Here is a 22,465-nt window from a genome sequence, read left to right as displayed (position 1 = left end):
CATTGCAGTTCAAACGGACAATATATCAGTAGTGTGGTACATCAACAAGCAGGGCGGAACCAGGTCCTACCCCCTATGTCGAGAAGCACTCAGACTGTGGTAGTGGGTGACCTCTTCCCAACGGTTACTGATCGCGATGCACATCCCTGGGAGATCCAGCGTCATAGCAGACAGGCTGAGCAGAGCAATTCTCATGCCTCACGAGTGGTCTCTGAATCGGGTAGTGACGGACCAAATCTTCCGCAAATGGGGCCAACCTTGCTGCGACCTTTTTGCCACCCTCTTCAACAGCAAGTGCAGCAATTTCTTCTCTCTCCTTCCACTTCCCGGACATTCCCCCAGAGACACTCTAGTCCATGATTAGCCTCAGGGACTTCTGTATGCATTCCCTCCCTTTCCCCTAATCCTGAAGCTAATACAGAAAGCTACCATATTAGGCTGCAAAATGATCCTCATTGCTCCTTACCGGCCTCAACAAATATGGTTCCCGTTCCTGCATCATCATCATCATCTCGAGCAGCCTTGGACTCTGGACCCAGTTCCGGACCTTCTGATCCTACAGTCGGGCGGGCTGCAACAATCCCTGCAATCTTTCCAGCTCACTGCTTGGTTGCTCCACTTCCAACTTTAGCCAGGCTTCCTGATATCTCCCCTCTGTGCAAATTATTTTATCATCGCACAAGTCGACTAGAGAAACCCTCGCTAGTAAGTGGAAACCTTTTTCTTCCTGGGAAGAGGCTAAGAGTATAGACCCCTTTTCAGCCCTGGTGGACCTTATTACCACCAGGGCGTGGAAGGAACCGACACCGTGGAGCCAATTCCCAAAAGACCGGATAGGATCCTTAGTCCGCCATCCGACCGGACCCATTGGAGTAAGGGGCCTCCGGTAGATGCCATGTTGACGGCGGCCACAAAGAGGGAACTGGCTCAGGAGAGTCCTCAGTCCACCCACCAAGGAGTCTCGGATGATGGACCGCTTGGGGAAGCGGATGTTCAGTTCGGCGACCTTCTCGGTAAGGGCGCTGAACTATTTGGCACATGTTATTCGGATGCAGCGAGATCTTAAGGAATACGCTGCATCCCCCCCTGAGTCCATTTCGTCGGAGGACAGAGTTCTGCACTCCACCCGTATGGCCACTCTTAGGTCAGTTACAAATACTTCTATGCGGCTACTCTCCCATGCAACGGAGGGCGCCGCTAGAGCTGCGGGGACAGGACTGGTCACTAGACGTCAGGCCTGGCTCCGTCACTGCGATTTTTCTGAGCCCTTCAAAGCGTCGCTTGCAACGCCCCTTTGATGGTTCTGCTCTGTTTGGCAAGACCGTTCGCGACGTTGACCCAGAGCGAAAGGACGGAAGACGCTGTCTGCCGTCGAATCCGCTTCTCTGCACCCCAGAGGCCCTATTCTAGGAACCAAAAGGGTCAGAAGAAGATGTGGTTCGAAGTCGCAGCAGTCCCAGCCTGCTCGGACAACCAGTCCTTCCGTGGCAGAGGAGGACAGGGAGGACGCCCTAGAGGCAGAGGGGCTCCCAGAAACTTCGGGTCCAGGGAACCTTTCTCTGAACGGGCCCGCAGCAACCCTGAGGGTTGCCCGACTGCTCTACTCTGGAGGCAGTCGGGGACGCTGGGCACCTAGCGGCATGGGAGTCCATAACATCGGACCGCTGGGTTCTCCAAATCATATCCAGGGGATATCGCATTCCTTTCCTTCACCTTCCAAAGTTGAAGTCCCTCCCAGACGCCCCACCCGGTCAACGGAGGCGCTTTGGCAGAAATTGGCCATCTGCTAAAGAAAAGAGACATCCAGCCCGTTCCCCAGACCAGATCGGATCAGGGTTCTACTCAGATTCTTTTTAGTGCCAAAAAGACGGGGAACTAAGACCAATCCTAGACCTCTCTCTTGAATCTGGCAGTCCCCAAAGAAAAATTCAATGGTCACTCTGCAATCTATTCTCCCCTTCTGGGAGAAAATCACTGGATGTGCTCGATAGACCTCAAGGACGCTACTACCACATCCTGATGGACAGGCGCTCCAGGAGGTTTCTCCGCTTCGCTGGGAGCCAGTCACTACCAGTTCCGGGTCCTTCCCTTTGGTCTCACCACAGCCCCAGGGTGTTCACCAAAGTATTAGCAGTGGTAGCGGCCCACCTGAGGCTTCAGGGGTGCAGGTCTTTCCCTACCTGGACGACTGGCTTCTACCGCCCCAACAAGGCATCTACTTCTATTGGCGAGACTCCTTTCTCCATCTTGCTCCCTTTCTGGGCATCACAATAAATACAAAAGTCCAACCTGGCGCCCACACAGCTCTTACATTTTATAGGGGCGAGGCTAGACACAAGGAGTTTACGAGCCTTCCTCACTCACGGACAGAGTTCTAAATCTGCAGCTCCAGGTGCGGGCCATTCTCCATTCAAGTTCTGTTCCAGCGGAGTTGGTCCTGAGGGCTCTGGGGTCCATGGCATCGGCTATAGCACTTCTTCCTCTTGCTAGGCTCTATATGCCAATTCTACAGTGGAGGCTCTTAGTACAGTGGTCATACCTTGCTCTCCCATGCATCATCCCATAGCGATCAGCAAGGCTTGCAAGCGGTCCCTCTTGTGGTGGCTCCACTCCCGGATCTCCACAAAGGCCGCCCATTTTGTGCTTCTCCCCTCTCGCCACGGTGACCACGGACGCCTCCGCCTCGGGTGGGGGCACTTTGGGCCGGACCGTCCAAGGCACGTGGAACGACTCAGAGACCTTACTGCATATCAATGTTCTAGAGATGAGAGCAGTGCTCTTAGCGTTGCTAGCACTTCAGGACTTTCTTCCTTTGGGAACAATTGCGATTCAATCGACAACATGTCTGTTGTCTGGTACATCAACAAGCAAGGGGAACAAGGTCTTACCCTCTTTGTCGAGAGGCCATGAGAGTTTGGGAATGGGCAACCTCCACCAATCGCTTTCTAATAGCAACGCACATTCCGGTCGGGTCCAACATCCTAGCGGACAAGCTCAGTCGCACCATTCTGACCCCTTACGAGTGGTCTCTCAATTGTCAAGTAGCGAACGCATATTCGCACGGTGGGGAACCCTTCATGCGATCTTTTGCTTCTCCCTCAAACACCAAGTGCGACAGTTTTTCGCTTCTAATACCTCCTCCCGGAGGTACCCCAAGAGACGCTCTGGTGCATGCTTGGCCACCCGGTCTTCTGTATGCCTATCCACCCTTGCCTCTGATGCTCCAAGTTCTTCAGAAAGCCTCTCGGGTGGGTTGCAGAATGATTCTCATTGCTCCATTCTGGCCTCGACAGATCTGGTTCCCCTTCCTAAGGTCTCACTCGGTGAATCCTCCTTGGATTCTAGATCCCATCCCGGATCTGATATCACATCCATCCTGCATTCCTCCTCCGAATCTGGACAACCTGAAGCTGACCGCTTGGCTGCTCCAGTTCCACTCCTGATAAGGACTCCCGGTATTTCTTCACCGGTAAAGGCCATTTTGGTGGCGGCTCATAAACCATCCACTAGAAAGGTTTACCGAAGCAAATGGAAACGCTTTCTTTGTGGGCGGAGCGGCAAGGCCTGAATCCCTTCACGGTTCCTCTCCCTTTAGTGCTTGACTTTCTAACCACTCTCTTTAACGATGGTGCCAGCAGTTCCACAGTCAAAGTTCAACTGGCGGCAATTTCTCACTATCACATTGGCCATGACTCTAATCCTCTTATGTCAGCCAAATTGTGTAAAATATTTCTTAAAGGTACTTTTCTTCTCAGGCCCCCTATAAAACAAGCAGTTCCTCCTTGGGACCTTTCTTTGGTCCTACAGGCCTTGACCGCTCCTCCTTCGAGCCAGCTGCCACGGTGGATCTCAAATTCTTGTCCTACAAGACAGCCTTTTTGGTAGCCATTACATCAGCCAAGAGAGTTTCTGAGCTTCAAGCTTTATCAGCTAAACCTCCTTACTTGGTATTTCATCCGGACCGTGTCTCCCTCAGGACCAACCCGTCCTTTCTTCCTAAAATCGCTTCTGAAGCAAACATCAATCAATCCATTAACCTCCCTGTTTTCTTCCCTAAATATGAAAACAAAGGTGAATATAAGCTACATTCACTAGATGTTCACAGGCAACTTAGATTTTATTTAAACAGGACAGCTGGTCATAGGCAATCCGACCAGCTGTTTATTTCCTTTGCAAAATTCAATTTGGGCAAGCCAATCTCTAAAGTTTCTCTGTCCCGCTGGATTTCACAGTGCATTTTATTGGCTTATCAAGCTTCAGGAAGGCCGCACCGGAGGGTGTTCATGCCCATTCAACCCGGTCAGTATCTACCTCGGCAGCCTTCAAGGCTAGGATTCCTCTAGATGATATTTGTGCAGCAGCCACGTGGGCTTCATCTCATGCGTTTATTTCCCACTATAAGTTGGATCTTGCATCTACGGGTAGAGCATCCTTTGGCTCCGGTGCTCCGGAATATCCTTCCATGATGGCCCAAGATTCAGGTAGCTGGGGACTCTGTCCCACAGGTTGCAGACAATGAATATCCTACTTCAGATTTAGAAGTTATGTACTCACCATAACGCTCCATCTGAGTAGGTGTATTCATTTGTCTGCAACTCATCCCGCCCTCCTATCCCCCTGGCCTTTCAGTTTCCTGCATATTCTTTGTTACCCTTTTTAGGGTAGTGTTGCTTTGGCAAACTCGATCTGAGGTCATGAGGGTAGAGCAGGGCATTATGGGTGAGGGGAGGAGCTGAGAGCTTGGATCCATAGCTGGAAAACCATGCCGGTTCGGATCCGATATCGGATCCATAACCCACAGGTTGCAGACAAATGAATACACCTACTCAGATGGAACGTTATGGTGAGTACATAACTTCTAATTCTCTGCAGCGACCTTTTCCATGAGGTCTCTGAATTATTTGTGCCACTTTACCTGTCTTCAAAGGGATCTCCTTAAAGAGCTTGGAGATGCCCTCCAAGGTCCATCAGCTGAGGGGGCCCAGGCTAAGGCAGCCTCCCAGCTGGCGACTCTTAATTCAGTGGTGAACTCCTCCATGAGGCTCATTTCTTATGCAGCCGATGGTGCGAGTAGAGCCGCGGGCACAGGCGTTGCCCTAAGGAGGCACGCTTGGATGCGGCTATGTAACTTTACAGAACCTTTCAGAGCGTCTTTCATCAACACCCCCTTTCATGGTTCCTCTCTTTTTGGATCACAGGTGAAGGACACCCTTACCAGGTGTGAGCAGGAAGGCAAGACTTTCTCTGCCATGGGAGTCCATTCTTCCCTCCTTCCAGACCATATCCCAAGGATCAGAAGAGTGGAAAGAAGTGTTTCCGTAAATCCCAGGGAGCCTTGCCGGACACACGTGGTGAGTTCCCATCCAGGGGCAGAGGAGGGAACAATAACAGATGCCGCCCTCGTGGCAGAGGGGGTCCGCAAAACCAGGGCAGCAGAGAATCCTTCTCTGACAAGCCCTTCCAGCATCCCTGAAGGGTTGCCCGGCTGCCCACCTCTGGAGGCAGTCGGGGGAAGATTATCACTGTACCCAAGAGCCTGGCAAGACATAACACAAGACAAATGGGTACTGTCTGTTATATCCGGAAGCTACAGAATTCCATTTGTTCGCACTCCCTTATTGTTAAACATGTCCCTTCCAGATGTTCCACCCAATCTAAGGGATCAAGCAGTTCAAGTAGTTTCAAAACTGCTAAGAAAAAGGGCCATCCAGCAAGTCCCAGCAGACCAGCAAGGATCCAGAATTTACTCAAGGTTCTTTTTGGTACCAAAAAAGATAGGGGACTGGAGACCCATTCTGAATCTCAGCAGACTAAACAGGTCTGTGCAAAGAACGAAGTTTCGGATGGTCACGCTACAGTCCATTTTACCCTTTCTGGGTCAGGACAGTTTGATGTGCTCTATAGATCTTCAGGCTGCGTACTACCACATCAAAATGGACAGACTTTCCAGAAGATTCCTTTGCTTCCGGCTGGGAGCCAGCCATTATCAGTTCAGAGCTCTGCCCTTTGGTCTCACCACAGCCCCCAGGGTGTTCACCAAATGTTTGGCAGTAGTTACCGCTCACCTGAGACGGCAAGGATTCCAGGTGTTTCCATATCTAGACGACTGGCTCCTCACTGCTACCACCAGGCATCACCTTCTGCGAGCCAGAGACTACACTATCCAGACTTGCTCCAGACTAGGTATCGCAATGAATTTTGAAAAATCTGCATTGTCACCCTGTCAGTCTATCACCTTTATAGGCGCAAATTTAAATACAAAAGACATGTCAGCCATCCTTCCACCAGACAGGGTGTTAGTCATTCGTCAACATGTGCAGGTCTTATTAGGATGCAAAAGAATTCAAGCCAGGTTCGTCCTCCAAACTCTGGGTCTCATGGCAGCAGCGATCATACTCATTCCTCTAGCTCGTTTTCACATGATGATTCTCCAGTGGCTTCTTTTCACCCAATGGTCCTTCCAGCAGCTTCCCATGTCTCACATGATTATGATCACACAAGCATGCAAAAAGCACCTTGCATGGTGGATGGTCTCCACATCACTGGCCCAGGGCAGACCATTTGTACTCCCCCCTCCAGTTGCTATGGTGACCACGGATGCCTCCCTGATCGGGTGGGGGGGGGGGCATTATCAGGGCAGAACAGTCCAAGGCACGTGGCATCCTCACGAGTACCATCTGCATATAAACGTCTTGGAGATGAGGGCCGTGCTTTTAGCGTTGCAAGGTCTTCAGGACTCTCTTCCTACCGGAACCATTGCAGTTCAAACGGACAATATATCAGTAGTGTGGTACATCAACAAGCAGGGCGGAACCAGGTCCTACCCCCTATGTCGAGAAGCACTCAGACTGTGGCAGTGGGTGATCTCTTCCCAACGGTTTCTGATCGCGATGCACATCCCTGGGAGATCCAACGTCATAGCAGACAGGCTGAGCAGAGCAATTCTCATGCCTCACGAGTGGTCTCTGAATCGGGTAGTGACGGACCAAATCTTCCGCAAATGGGGCCAACCTTGCTGCGACCTTTTTGCCACCCTCTTCAACAGCAAGTGCAGCAATTTCTTCTCTCTCCTTCCACTTCCCGGACATTCCCCCAAAGACGCTCTAGTCCACGATTAGCCTCAGGGACTTCTGTATGCATTCCCTCCCTTTCCCCTAATCCTGAAGCTAATACAGAAAGCTACCGTATTAGGCTGCAAAATGATCCTCATTGCTCCTTACCGGCCTCAACAAATATGGTTCCCATTCCTGCATCATCATCATCATCTCGAGCAGCCTTGGACTCTGGACCCAGTTCCGGACCTTCTGATCCTACAGTCGGGCGGGCTGCAACAATCCCTGCAATCTTTCCAGCTCACTGCTTGGTTGCTCCACTTCCAACTTTAGCCAGGCTTCCTGATATCTCTCCCTCTGTGCGCAAAATTATTTTATCATCGCACAAGTCTACGACTAGAGAAACCTACGCTAGTAAGTGGAAACCTTTTTCTTCCTGGGAAGAGGCTAAGAGTATAGACCCCTTTTCAGCCCCTGTACACCACATTTTGGAATTTCTTGCGGAACTCTTTCATGCTGGGTCCGCTTCCGCTACAATTAGAGTTCAGTTAGCTGCAATTTCGAATTTTCACATTGGCCTGTTGGAAAATAATATCATGTCTCATAAGCTGTGTAAAGCCTTTCTCAAAGGGACCACTCTGCTCAGGCCCCCAGTGAGAGATCCTCCACCTCCGTGGGATCTAAATTTGATTCTAGCTTCTCTAATTTTGCCCCCCTTCGAACCTGCAGCATCTTGTTCTTTGCAGATTTTATCTTGGAAAACCCTCTTTCTGGTAGCGATTACTTCAGCCAGAAGAGTTTCGGAACTTCAGGCTTTTTGTATCCGTCCTCCGTACCTAGTGTTCCACAATGACAGGGTTGCTCTCAGGACTAATCCTTCCTTCCTTCCTAAGGTTTCTTCTGAGAATAACTTGAATCAGTCCATTGACCTTCCTGTGTTTTTTCCCAACCACTCCAACATGGCGGAATATAAATTGCATCAATTAGATGTTCACAGGCAACTACGCTTTTATTTGCATGGAACTAAAGACATCATAAAATCGGACCTGCTTTTCCTTTCCTATGCTGATGGTAAACAAGGTCTTCCAGTTTCAAAAGTAACCTTATCCAGGTGGTTGACTACTATCATCACATTCATCTATCAACTGAGGAATAAAGAATTGCCTGTTAAACCAAAAGGTCACTCCACCAGAGCTTTAGCCAGTTCTGTGGCCTTTCAGGCTAGGTTGCCCATGGAATCTATTTGTGCTGCGGCTACGTGGGCCAACCCGCATACTTTCATTTCACATTATAAGTTGGATGTGGTTTCCAGGAGCAGAGCTAATTTTGGTTCCACTGTTCTGAAGAGTTTGTTCCGATGAGCCACCCAGGATTTTAGGTGCTAGGGACGCTGTCCCAACCAGCAAGAATGAAGGCGAGATAGACAACTTAACATAAAGAAGTTATGTACCTACCATAACGTTCCATGTTAGTTGTCTTCTTCTCGCCTTCTTTCTTGTGTCCCACCCTCCATCCCCCTATCCTAGTAGACAGAGAAGAGTTCTTTATGTTTTTTCACTGGCTGAGTCTTCTCTGGCTATTCCTCTTTGCCTAGTAGCCTCTCTGGTAGGGTTTATGCATTATAGGATAAGATTCCTTCCTTTTTATGTCTGCAGTTAGACTTACCAAACGAGATCTGGGTATCTAGCGCCAGGCATCATGGGATATGGGGAGGCCTCGAGCCAGTAAACAGCTCTCGAGCTTTTGAAGATGGCCGAGTCGGAGCCGAGGATTCGCTCCCAACCCAACCAGCAAGAAAGAAGGCGAGAAGACAACTAACATGGAACGTTATGGTAGGTACATAACTTCTTTTTTCTTACGGTACTAGATGGTTTATGAAGGACTCTGAGCATCTCAGATTTGTTCCAACCTTGTTCCTCTGCTGGGGCACCCCTCAGTCCATTTTCTGCTATTGGTGTTCCCTGTATGTCAGACGAGTATATATTTGCATGTTACTTATTACTAGTGCAGCTGTCATAGTCACAGGAAGACAAGAAGACCTCTGGCTGCTCAGTCTCCTCTCCCATTCCTTAGCCTAGTTGTTGACCACTTGGCACTTTACTTGAGCCCACTTATCCACCTCTATTGCCATGCGAGTCTTATCACACCATTGGACTAGACCATAACCCATCATCCCTTTTGTTAGTTTGTCCATCACACCATTGGACTAGACCATGAGTCATTTTCTTTTTATTAGTTTTGCAGTCACAGCATTGGACTAGACCATGCACCACATTCCTTTTGTTTTGCTGTCACACTGTTGGACTAGACCATAGACTACCATCCATTGTGTTAGCTGTTCCTGTAAGTACTGGTGTCCTTATGGGCTGGAGTGCTGGGACAGCTGGTAAAATCTGTCTTGACAGTAGTGTAGGTATAATATTGTATTAATTTTAAGTTCTTTACCAAACATCACTTAAGGAAATGGAAGCAAGGGTGTCATAGAATGATCTTTGGACTTTAAACAAAAGATCGTTATTTGGATTTTTTCTGTGCGTGTCAATACATGGGTGAGCAATCTTCCATTCACAGGTAAGTGAATATGTTCATGAATTCCTGGTCTTTTGTAAATGCCATTGCCTTTGTGTATCAGCGTTTGTACTACTGTTTCTTTTATATTAATCTTATGGGGGAAACGTCTTGTTAAATTCTGGTAAGTATTGTCGAGATTTAATTTTTCTGTACCATATGTGAGCTAAAATTCATAATGTATGCCACTGTCGCCTGCTTACTAAGAAAAATCTGAGGTCACTGAAAGTTTGCATTTGTTTGTTCAGGTTTATAGGACGGACTTTTCACTTTCTTCCTTCGATTTTTTGGGACAAGATGGCTCCACTCTGATACTTAGCCATTTTGATGGTGGGTTGGCAATTGTCGATAGAAGGACACCTGGGTGAGTTGCCACAAATCATGCTGTAGACTATATTAATTAAAGTAATTGTTTTCCAAGTATTTACCGTCTTCCAAGAAGTATTGCAGTATATGGTTTTGGCTGAATACTATAGTTGAACTTTATCAGATTCCTCTTTTGGAGAGTAGTGTTTTACAAGCTGACTCCTGATGAACTAAATTTTGTACTCCATGTAACAGACATGTTAATTTTTGTACAGTAGATGAAGGCAAGAATTTAACTTGCATGTTAAGTGAAATGTAGTGATGTGAAATTGTTCGATCTCGCCGTTTGTTCTTACACAGGAGTTCGGAGCCGATACTCTGCTCCGAGTTGGCCACATCACAAGCTCTGCATCTCAGAGAAAGCTCGAGGCACAGTCCTATCCCATGATCCTCTGGTACTATCCCCCAGATCTAGTTTTCCGCTGCAACGGATCGCATTGAAGAGAGGCTCGGGCCAGTAGAATTTTTGTATTTTTTTTTTTTTTTTTTGTGATTTTTTTTTTTTTTCTAGTTACTTAGATTAGTATAGTGTTAGTGTGTAGCAAGTGTGTTTTTTACTTAATAGTAAAAGCTTCCTTTCTGTAGGATAGGCCTATTTGACCCTGTCAAGGCTCTGATAGTTAATTATTGTGTGTTTACTTATCTTTAGATATAGATATTTTACATAGAAATAGCCTTAAAAATTACCTTCTTAGCTAGTTTAAGTGTGTGCAGTGTTATTTAGTAGTAAATATTTTTACATAGTAGATAGTTTTATAAAAAATTATTCACCTTAGCTACTTTAAGAGTGTGCAGTGTCATTTAGTAGTAGATAGCTAGTGTGCAGTGTTTTCTACATAGTTTAAGGTAGTGCTTAAATTCTTTTTCGAACATGGCAGAAAAGGTAAAGTCAGGGTTCAAAAGGCATCAATGTGGACAAAAAATGTCCATTACGGACAACCATTCTTCCTACGTCTACTGTCTTGGCCCTCTCCATCTGCAGGAAGACTGTTCCATTTGTCATTCCTTCAGTGGGAGGGTCATGATGGAGAGGCACAGGAAGTTGGTTAATAGAGGGTTATTGAAACCCGAATTCCAAGATGCCCTGGAGAAGGCTGAACTAGCATCTAAGTCTTTGAAGGGATCTAAGTCCTTGAAGGTATCGGAGCCCAAGTCATCGGCTCCGAGCACCTCATACAACATTTGGTCGCCGGCTCCACAGACCTCGGGCCCGAGCATCGAACATTTGTCTCTGATCGAGGCTCAGGTCTTGGAGCCGGTGTCAGAGATGCCGCCACCTTCGATCCTTCGCTCGGTGACTACTTCGGTCCCTTCGACCCGTTCTTCTAGGTCACTATCAGACACCGATGTGGATCGAGTGGTACAGAAGCTCATGGGGAACACGGCTCTATCCAAACCGATTGCGGTTTCGTCCCAATTGGTTTCGAAACTGGAAGCCCTCCCTATGTCTTCGACAGATCCTCCTCCGAGACCCGTCGAGTCGTCGGAGCCGGGAGTCGAGGATCCGATGATTGTAGAGCCCATGGTGCCGGAGCCTCCAGGAGTGAGATCGGCACCATTGACCTCGACACCTTCGGAGCCTATCGAAGGGTCTCGGAGCCGACGTTTTTTCCTTGGTTCTGGGGCGGAGAGTCTAACCGAGCTTTCGGTACCGACTCTCCCCCTTGGAGCCTCGGCTCAGGGTCTGAGCCCATGGTCTCGGGGAAGCTACCTGGCTCTTCAGATCCGGTGGGGTCCTCAGGCCGGGACACCGGAGCCTTCAACATCATGAGGAAGGTCTTGTCTGAACAGACTTTGACTTCATCGGAATCTTCCCCTTCCCCTAAGGGGCCGCGTTCCGCTTCTGTACCGTCGGTCCCAACTAAGTGTAGAGACCCAATGCCTCAGCTAGCCCCAGAGGGTGTCCCCTGTTCCTCGGCGGCTTCCCCAGATGCCCCCTCTGAGGAGGTACCGAGTAAAAAATTGTGCAAGAGGAGGCACATTGATTCCCCACAGGAATCTTTAACTTCGGACACCGATTTGGATGAATCAGAGGGGTCCCCACAGTCCCTATCTGAGGATGTCTCATTTGCTGACATCCTAGAGGTTCTGAAACAGAGGGGAGACTGGCAGACCCTTGCCCCTACTGAGGATGAATCGGTGTTGCTGAAGGCATTTGGGGCTCGACCTTCTACCTCCTGGGTGACCCCGCCCTACGACGAATTGATGGACTTGATAACTCGAAGGGCGTGGGAGACGCCTGATGCAGTGGAACCAGTCCCTCGCAGACCGATTAAATACATTCCAGCCCCTCAGGTCAAGGCGTATTTTACCAAAGGAGTCCTGGTGGATGCTATGGTGGTGGCGGCGGCCACTAAGAAGGAAATGTCCGAAGCATCTTCCTCTGTCCATCCTCCTAACAAAAATTCCAGGACTATGGACGGAAAGCACGTTTTTAGTTCTGCGACTTTTTCTATGCGATCGCTGAACTACCTTTCGCATTTCACGCGACTACAGAGAGATCTCCTGAAAGAGCTAGGAGATACTCTACAGGGTAACACAGATGCTGCTGTCTCTGAGAAAGTAACAGCACAACTCAACACCCTCAATTCCATAGTTAACTCATCCACGAGGCTCATCTTGTATGCAGCCGAAGGTTTGACTAGGGCTGCAGCCTCAGCGATTGCTCTGCGGAGACCATCCTGGTTGCGCCTTTGCTCCATCGCGGAAGCCTTCAAGTCTTCCTTTACTAATGCCCCCTTTGATGGTGCCTCCCTTTTTGGACCGAAAGTAAAGGAGACTCTCACTAGGTGTGAGCAAGAAAGGAAGACCCTGTCTGCCGTAGGGGTCCGTTTTTCTGCCCCATCTAGACCATACCCCAAAGGGCAAAGAGGTGGAAAAATGTGGTTCCGGAAGACTGTGGTCCTTTCAGTCCACACAGAGTGATCCCCCCCCCTCCAGAGGCAGAGGAGGGGGGAGGAATGGAAGACGCCACCCAGGCGGCAGAGGGGGGTCCGCAAAACCAGGGCGACAGGGATTCCTATCCCTGGAAAGCCCTTTCAGCGCTCCTGAAAGGAGGCCCGGCTGTCCTGCTGTGGAGGCAGTCGGGGGTCGCTTGGCTTTACACCCAGAGGCCTGGCTAAATATCACTTCAGATTCTTGGGTGAAAAGCATAATTACCAGAGGCTACACTAGTCCATTTCTAAAATTTCTCCCTGCCCCCAAAAGATTCCCAGATGTCCCACCCAGTCTGCGGGATCAAGCAGTCGTAGAAATAGAAAGGCTGCTCGTAAACAGAGTCATCCAACCAGTCCCGGCGGACCAAATAGGATCCGGAACTTACTCAAAATTCTTTTTAGTTCCAAAGAAAACAGGGGACTGGAGGCCAATATTGGACCTCAGCAGACTCAACACCTTCGTAAGGAAGGAAAAATTCCGGATGGTCACGCTACAGTCGATCCTTCCTTTTTTACAGGAGGGCAACTGGATGTGCTCTATAGATCTCAAGGACGCGTTCTACCACATCAAAATGGACAGAGCGTCAAGAGATCACCTGCACTTTCGGCTGGGAGCCAGTCATTATCAGTTTTGGGCCCTGCCCTTTGGTCTCACCTCAGTCCCCAGGGTGTTCACCAAATGCATGGCAGTAGTGGCGTCTCACTTGAGACGGTTAGGATTTCGAGTGTTTCCGTACCTAGACGACTGGCTCCTTACCGCCACCACCGAGCATCATCTCGTGCAAGCCAGAGATTACACCATAAATCTGTGTTCCAATTTAGGCATCACAGTCAATTTCGAAAAATCTGTCTTATCACCCTCGCAGCATATTTCATTCATAGGAACGGAATTAGATACTTCTCTGGCTCTGATCAAACTACCCCAGGCAAGAGTATCAACCCTCAAGGATCAAATCTCAATCCTTCTTCAAAACAGGAGAGTTCCCGCAGCGCAAGTTCTGAAGGTCCTGGGAATGATGTCAGCCACACTTATCTTAATCCCCCTAGGCAGGATGCACATGAGAGTTCTCCAGTGGCTGCTTTTCGCTCAGTGGTCCTTCCAACGACTCCCGTTGTCGCACAGCATCTTGATTACAAACACTTGCAAATGGGATCTTCTATGGTGGTTACACAGTTAGGATCTGACAATAGGCCGGCCGTTTGTACTACCCAGTCCGACAGCCACAATAACCACGGACACTTCCCTGATAGGGTGGGGGGGACTTTTTCAGGGGAGAACTGTCCAAGGAGAATGGTCCAAGTTGGAGTACAACCTGCACATCAATGTCCTAGAGCTGAGGGCGGTGTTTCTAGCGTTGCAACACTTTCACTACCCTTTACCTCTAGGAACGGTGACAGTTCAGACGGACAACATGTCAGTGGTCTGGTACATTAACAAACAGGGAGGAACCAGGTCTTACCCGTTATGCAGGGAGGCCCTGAGAATTTGGCAATGGGCTGTGTCCACCAGACGCTTTGATAGCAACGCACATCCCGGGGACGTCCAACGTCATTGCGGACAGGTTGAGCAGAGCCATCCTGTTGCCTCACGAGTGGTCCCTCAAACCTCAAGTAGCAGAAAGGATTTTCCGCAGATGGGGCCAGCCTTGCAGTGACCTTTTTGCATCCACCCTAAATGCCAAATGCAGACGCTATTTTGCCCTACTGCCCCCTCCCCGGGGGTGCCCCCAGGGACGCACTGGTACACGATTGGCCCCCGGTCTCCTATATGCCTTCCCTCCTGTTCCACTCACCCAGATTCTTGCAGAAAGCCAAACGTCTGGAAAGGACTATAATTGTGAGAGCCCCATTCTGGCTTCGACAAATCTGATTCCCCTTTCTTCGAACCTACCAGGTGGAGGAGCCGTGGATTCTGGACTCGGTGCCAGACCTATTGACGCACTTGTCGGGGATTCCTCACCCATCTCTCAGGTCCCTCAAACTGACAGCTTGGCTGCTCCGCTTCCCATCTTAGCCAGGTCGGATGTCTTGTCCCCAGCAGTACAACATATAATTGTGTCTTCCCATAAAGCTTCCACAAGGAAACTGTACAGGAGCAAATGGAAACGATTTGCGTATTGGGCCTCATAACACTGTATAGACCTGTTAGTGGCTCCAGTACACAAGATATTAGACTTTCTTTCTACTCTTTTTCAAGAGGGAGCTTCGAATTCTACGATCAGAGTACAACTTGCTGCCATATCTAACTTCCATTATGGTGAAGGGGATAAATCGCTCATGTCCCACCGACTTTGCAAAGCCTTTATGAAAGGCACCTTTCTCCTCCGGCCACCTTTTCGGGATCCGGTTGTGCCATGGAATCTGAACTTAATGCTGTCCCGGCTCATGTTGTCTCCATTCAAGCCAGCGTCAACCACTCCACTCAAATAGTTGTCGTGGAAAACTCTTTTTCTTGTGGCGATCACTTCGGCTCGTAGGATTTCAGAATTACAAACATTGTCTGATCGACCCCCTTATGATTTTTCATCCGGATAGAGTGACATTACGTACTAACCCATCCTTTCTTCCAAAAGTGTGCTCAGCCTCAGTCTATTGAACTACCCACCTTCTTCAAAAAACATTCTAACAAATTGGAATATATGCTGCACAAGTTAGACGTTCACAGGCAGCTGAGGTTTTACTTGGACCGAACTAAGGAAGATAGAAAATCGGACCAACTGTTTGTGTCATATGCTGATCAGAGGAAAGGGATGGTGGTAACAAAAGGCACTTTATCCAAGTGGCTTTCAGAATGCATAAATTTCGTCTATTCAGAATCCAGACAGCCACTTCCGTTTAAGCCTAAGGCTCATTCTACGAGGGCGGTTTCTACTACTTTGGCCCATGCTGCTCGTCTGCCATTAGACACCATCTGTGCAGCGGCAACTTGGGCAAAACCGCATACTTTTATGACCCACTACAAAGTTGATAGAAACTCTAGGGACAGGGCGTCGTTTGGTTCCACTGTCCTCAGGGACATTCTTCCTTGAGCCACCCGGGGTAAAGGAGCTAGGGACGCTACCTGTGTGTAAGAACAAACGGCGAGATCAAACAATTTCACATAAAGAAGTTATGTTCTTACCATAACGTTCCATGTGAATTGTTCATCTCGCCTTTGTTCTTACATTCCCTCCCTCCATCCCCCCAACGCGTTCTGGAAGAACGGGTAGGACTAGATGCTAGTTGATCTCTCTCTAGATTACAGAATTGTCTATTCTCTTATTGGACGACAGGTTAGGTTCATATCTGTGTTATGAATGAGTTTAGCGTTTCACTTGGCGTGTATGCTTCAGTGCGTTTGAGCGCAATGGTTGTTGGTACTCTTCGGGTGTTTGCAAACTAGATCTGAGGGATAGTACTGGAGGATCATGGGATAGGACTGTGCCTCGAGCTTTCTCTGAGATGTAGAGCTTGTGATGTGGCCGACTCTGAGCCGAGTATCTGCTCCGAACCCGTGTGTAAGAACAAAGGCGAGATGAACAATTCACATGGAACGTTATGGTAAGAACATAACTTCTTTTTTTAGAGAAACATCCTAGGTTCATAGGTGGTTAGAAGACATTCAGTCCAGGAGACTATTGAGGAGCCTAGACTAAACTCCCAATTGTCCCAGAACAATATTGGGACAAGTGACATGCTCAAGGCCACGCAGTAGGCAAAGGAAGGCTGAGGAAATCAAGCCCTGTAGCACAGATATGTAGCTCATTAACAGCTTTATAGCCATGATCCTCGGTGCTAATTATCACTGTTTCTATGTTGTCCGTAATGGGGTGCTGGCATTAACTTGATAGTGGAATGACTAGATATTGGTATGGGCTGTTATGAATGTACAGAATGTTGGATAATCTTTTGCAATGATTACTAAAAAGGTTGGATTTGAAAACATCATGTGCTTGTATTTACATATGCTTGCACTTTTATGTTAGTAATTTATTTTACATTCAGAAAGAGAAGATGGATGCTGTATCAGAGGAAAGCTTTTTAGGAATTTCGAAGCAAGTGCTAGTACAACTGATCCCCCTAAAATTTTGTAGCCTTCATGATACTGAGAAGATGATGATGATCTTGCAACCAAATGAAATTTAAAGGATAAAAATATATTCAAGTGTTTTTAAGATTTCTGTTGCGCTGTGATTGTTGGCTCACTTTATTTGTAGTGATTTTAGCAGTTAGGCTGTTTAGTTTTGCTGCTTTGTAGTATAATGAGTTATTTAGCAGTTCTGTTGATGATTTGCAGGACCATATTTAGAATATTTTAATTTTTTCATTTAATTTGAATGTGTAAAAAACTGATTTTGATTTATTACTATGAATTCTGCTTGTAGGTAGGTGTGTATTTGATGTTCTTCGTGTTTCACTGTTGCAGTCATTAAATTTGGGTAATCTGCTGGCTGGTTGCCCTCAGTCGGCCTGAATAACAAAGCTTCTCCTAAGCCAGTTGCCGGAACTCAGTGAGGCTCTTTCGCAGCCTCTGATACCTGCTACTTTTGAGTCGCAGGCCTCTACCAAGACCCATTCAGAGTTCGGTATGCCGCTAGATTCGCAAAGTATTTTACCCGCGGCTGTCTCTCCCTTGGATGGGTCCGGAGCTGCTGAGCAGGCACCGGCTTCTGAGGGTGTTTTTAGGCCTCAAAATTTTTATATTAAACTGATGCCATCAACAAAAATAAGGTCAAAAACGACAAAACTGACACATGAGCCACGTGCTCAGCCCCTATGCCTAAAAAAAATGATCAAAATGGCTTAGGATTTAATTACCATGACCCCCCCACCCCCCTGCTAAGAGGCCTAGGCAAGGCACGGATTATGAATCTTCAGATCAGGTTTCCATTTCTTCTGATTCCTCTTCTAATCAGGAATTTTCTTTCCCACCTTATGAGGATTCTGATGCGGAGGAATCCATCCCATCTGCATCTTCTCCTGAGGATTACTCTTTTAGAGAGACTTTGCATACTTTTTAAGGAAACATTTTTACTGCGAGAGTCAGGACTTCTTTGAATCAAAAAAAAAAGAGGCTTAGGGATTTTCTTCTTCTTTCTCAGCATAGGCCTTTGGTAATACCTCCTGTACTGGACATTGTTGATGTGTTGTCGGAATCAAGCATGGCTCCTGATTCCCTTCCTTCGGCTCCTAGTAAGTCAGACAGATATTACAGGGTTCCTGACTCCCACAAATTTCTTTTCCTGCTGCTGATCCTGAGACTATTTCTCAGGGTCCCAAGGGTGTTAAAGCTTCTACAGCCAAAAATCCTACCCCTTCTGATAGAGACTCCAGGGCACTGGATAGATCGGGTAAGAAGGTTTATACGTCTGCAACCTTGGGAATCAGGGCTTTAAACTGCCAATTTCATATGCTTAAATATCAACTATATGTTATGAGCTTACTGAAACCGAAAATTATGTTGATTTCTGATTGTGTGGAAAATAGAGTTATAGGATTTATTGCATTCAGCAGAACAGGTTGGAAAGCATACTTTGCAATGTGGCTTTGATTCCTTGGAGGCTTCTTGCAGGGCCGCCGTAACTGGATCTGTGATAAGAAGGGCATGCCTGGCTCAAGGAGCAAAATCTGCCTGATCATGTTAAAGCTAAATTGTTGGATGCCTCTTTACAGCATGATAGTCTGTTTGGTAATGAGGCAGAAGAGATTTTAAAGAAAATGGAAGACAAAGCTAAATCTATGCAAACTGTAAAAGATTTCTTGCAAGTGCAGCCACCCAGGTTCAGTAGGCACTGGTCCTACTAAGAATTGGTCCTTTCCTGTGTCCAACAGAGCCACTCAGGGCAAACGCAGGCGCTCAAAAGGCTCCAGATATCAATCACAGGGATCTTACAGGTCAAAGCAATGGGGTGCATCCATTTCCAAATCTGGAGGTAACAAAGCACAACCCTACAGTAAGCAGTCTCAGTGACATTCCTCTACCATCTCCAAACACTTTTCTTTTGGCAGCCCCCTTGGGGGGAAAACTAGTACTTCATGCTCAAAATTGGCAGTTAATTACCCAGGACAAGTGGGTATTAAACATAGTATCCCAGGGTTACATATTTCATTTCCATACTTTGCCAATTCCAAATGGATGGCCAGATCTGCTACAAAACCAGTGGGCAGAGGCCCAGAAACAAATCCTGTCCCTCATGGATATGGGGGCTATTCAACCGGTACCAGAAAAGGAAAAAGGACAAGGATTTTATTCAAGACTTTTCCTGGTACCTAGAAAAGACCAATCATGGTGTCCAATACTGGACTTATTGATTCTGAACACGTTCCTAGATATTCCAAAATTCAAAATGCTGACTTTACAACAGCTACTGCCTATGCTAGGCAAGAATGCCATGTTGGTAACTCTAGACTTAAGAGACATACCTGCATATCCCAATAAGGGAATCGTGCAGGAGATGCCTCTGCTTCAAAGCAGGTTTTTTGCATTACCAATTCTGTGTACTGCCCTTTGGTTTATCTACTGCACCCAGGGACTTTACAAAGTGCCTGGCACCAGAAATTGCATTTTGCAGACAAAGAAACATTCAAATTTATCCTTATCTGGATGATTGTCTCATTCAGGCAGAGGACAAGGACACTCTTCTTCAGCATCTGGCGTTTGCAAACAGGCTTCTAGCATGCCTAGGGTGCACCATAAACAAAAATAAATCACAACTGGTACCCTCTCAAGTAATTACATTCCTGGGTCTAAGCTTGAATACAACTGCCCAGATGGCTTACCTCACGCCAGACAAACAAATGCAATTGACAACATACTTCAAACAAATGGCAACAAAAACCCAGTTATCTACAAGACAAATTCTGCAGGCTTTGGGGTTCATGGCATCCTGCATTCTACTAATTCCATATGCGAGACTGCATATGAGGAAACTACAGTGGTACCTAAAAAATTTATGGAGTCAACATTGTCACAGCCTGGAAAAAATGATCCGTCTCATTCCCTGCCTACAACAGGAGTTTCTTTGGTGGGTAGAGACATGTCACCAAAACAAGGGACGGTCATTCACTCTACCCCATGTCACCCAAACCCTAACTACAGACGTATCAGACTATGCTTGGGGAGCCCACGTGGCAGGGAGATGTATTCAGGGCAAATGGAGCCCAAACCAAATGCATCTACATAGGTAGGTACTAGGCTATCAGCCCAAGGGCCTACGTAAGCCTAGCCAGCAAGGTACCATAGCTTATGCCACCCAAGAAAATTATTTTATTTACATATCAACCAGAAAGAAATGCTAGCTGTTCTGAATGCTCTGACAGCCTTCAAGGACTTTATCCAGGACAACTACTGATTAAAGACTGACAACACCACAGTTATGTGGTACATAAACAAGCAGGGGGGTACCCATTCCTACCCCCTATACAAACTAGCCATGGCCTTGTGGAACACAGCCTTGACTTACCAAATACATCTTCAAGCTCATTTCCTGCCAGGAAATCAAAATATTTGGCAGACGACCTAAGCAGAAATCGTATGGACCTGCACGAATGGAAACTGGATCCACAAACCTTCAGCATAACAACACAGAAATGGGGAAGCCCAGACATAGATCTATTTGCCTCTCCCCAAAACTATCAGTTGGACAAATTCTGCACAAGAGCTCATCACAAAAAAGCATGGAAAGTGGAGGCTCTATCCTTCAGCTGGAAAAACTTATCAGTCTATGCCTTTCCCCCTCTGCCTCAGCTCTCCAAGATCTTACTAAAAGTCAGACAGGAAAAAACAAAAATGATTCTAATTGCTCCGGACTGGCCTCACCAACACTAGTACTTGCTTCTAAGGAATATGTCACACCTTCCTCCGTGGTACTTGCCTCAAACACCTCATCTATTGTCTCAGCAGAACTATCAAATTCTGCACACTCTGCTCCAAACTCTGAATCTTGCAGCATGGCTAATCAACTAATTATTCAAACCACATCTCTCAGTAAACCTGTGATGGATGTCATTTTGGAAGCTAGAAGGCCTAGTACTAGAAAATCTTATGCTGATAAATGGAAGAGAGCACAAGGAATAGACACAGCAAAGCCCAATATTCCTCAGATTTTACAATACTTAACTGAGATGCTTGACAAGGGCCTATCCTTTTCTTCAATAAAAATCCATGCATCTGCCATCTGGGCTCATTACAACACAGAGTCTCCCCTCTTTTCTTATCCACTGCTAAAACAGTATCTCAGAGGAGCCAAAAATTTAAGGCCTCCCAGGAGAGCACCAACTCCTGCATGGGACCTCAATTTTGTGCTGGAAAAACTCACCCTGCCTCCTTTTGAACCAGCAGCTACTGCGGATATAAAAAATGTCTTTCTTGGAAGACTGCTTTTCTTTTGGCAGTCACTTCAGCTAGAAGGGTTTCAGAACTACAGGCTCTCATGGCAGTGGAGCCTTTCATTATTTTTTACCCAGACAGGGTGGCCCTCAGGGCCAATCCTTCTTTTATGCCTAAGGTGGTATCCAGTGTGGCGCTTAACTAGACCATTCACCTGCCAACTTTTTTCCCAAATCCGCAGAACAAGGGGGAGCAAATTCTGCATTCATTGGATGTACACAGGCAATGAAGATTCTACTTAAACAGGACAAAATCCTCTAAGAAAGTCTGAGCAACTACTGGTAGCATTTGCTGCAGGATCAGAGGGGAAGGCTGTATCGAAGCAGACTATTTCTAAATGGATAAGCCATTGCATTCGTTTCTGCTACTTGCACCATGGTAAACCTGTGCCCAAGGAGATCAGATCCCACTCCACCTGGGCTGCCTCTACTTCAACAGCTTTTCTCAGAGGGGTCCCTACCAGAGATATTTTAGAAACTGTTACTTGGAGCTCAGTTCATACGTTCACAAAGCATTATTTACCTCTCTTCTCTAAATCCAGGTCAGACTTTGCCACTGCAGTCCTGCAGGGTCTTATAGCGGCTTTTAATGCTGTTTAGTTCCATCCTCCATTCCATAGCTTTAGGATTCTACCCAAATGTAATGACTGCAACAGTGAAACACGAAGAACATAGTACAGTTGTGTACACTTACCATAAATGTAGATGCTCGAGTGTATTCACTGTTGCAGTGCGGGTTACCCACCCACCAGCCCCCTTTCTATACCTTTTCTTTCCTTCACTATACCCAAATTGCTCCCCATTTGGGGGGCACCTGACATCTGGGGCATGAAAAACTGATTAAAATTACGTCTGCCGCATGTTTTATACACCTGATGACCTGACGTCATGGAAGAGGAGACGGCAACCGACGCAGGACCCAAGACTTTGTTATTCAGGCCGACTGAGGGCAATCTGCCAGCAGATTACCCAAATGTAATGACTGCAACAGTGAATACACTCAAACATCTACATTTATGGTAAGTGTACAAAACTGTACTTTCCTGCCTATCATATCCACACACACACACACACACACACACACACACACACATACATACATATATATATATATATATATATATATATGAGAGAGAGAGAGAGAGACACACACGCACACAGCAGCCAAAGTAAGAC

The 22,465-nt window shown here is 47.1% G+C and overlaps 1 protein-coding gene across 2 annotated transcripts in view; it reads left to right on the top strand.

Moving 5' to 3' along the window:
• Nucleotides 1-22,465, top strand: part of WDR76 (WD repeat domain 76) — a 773,733-nt gene that overhangs the window by 520,102 nt on the left and 231,166 nt on the right. For both annotated transcript variants that reach the window (XM_044077715.1, XM_044077713.1), the window contains exon 10: nucleotides 9,869-9,984. In XM_044077715.1, coding sequence (XP_043933650.1) covers nucleotides 9,869-9,984 — 116 coding nt within the window. The remainder of the gene's footprint in view (nucleotides 1-9,868; nucleotides 9,985-22,465) is intronic.

The sequence above is a fragment of the Protopterus annectens genome, chromosome 7.part0 (assembly GCF_019279795.1).
Source record: "Protopterus annectens isolate FY-2018-M chromosome 7.part0, PAN1.0, whole genome shotgun sequence".
Classification (NCBI taxonomy): domain Eukaryota; kingdom Metazoa; phylum Chordata; order Ceratodontiformes; family Protopteridae; genus Protopterus; species Protopterus annectens.
Note: the sequence above shows the minus strand (reverse complement) of the source record. Positions and strands in the feature narration are given on the sequence as shown.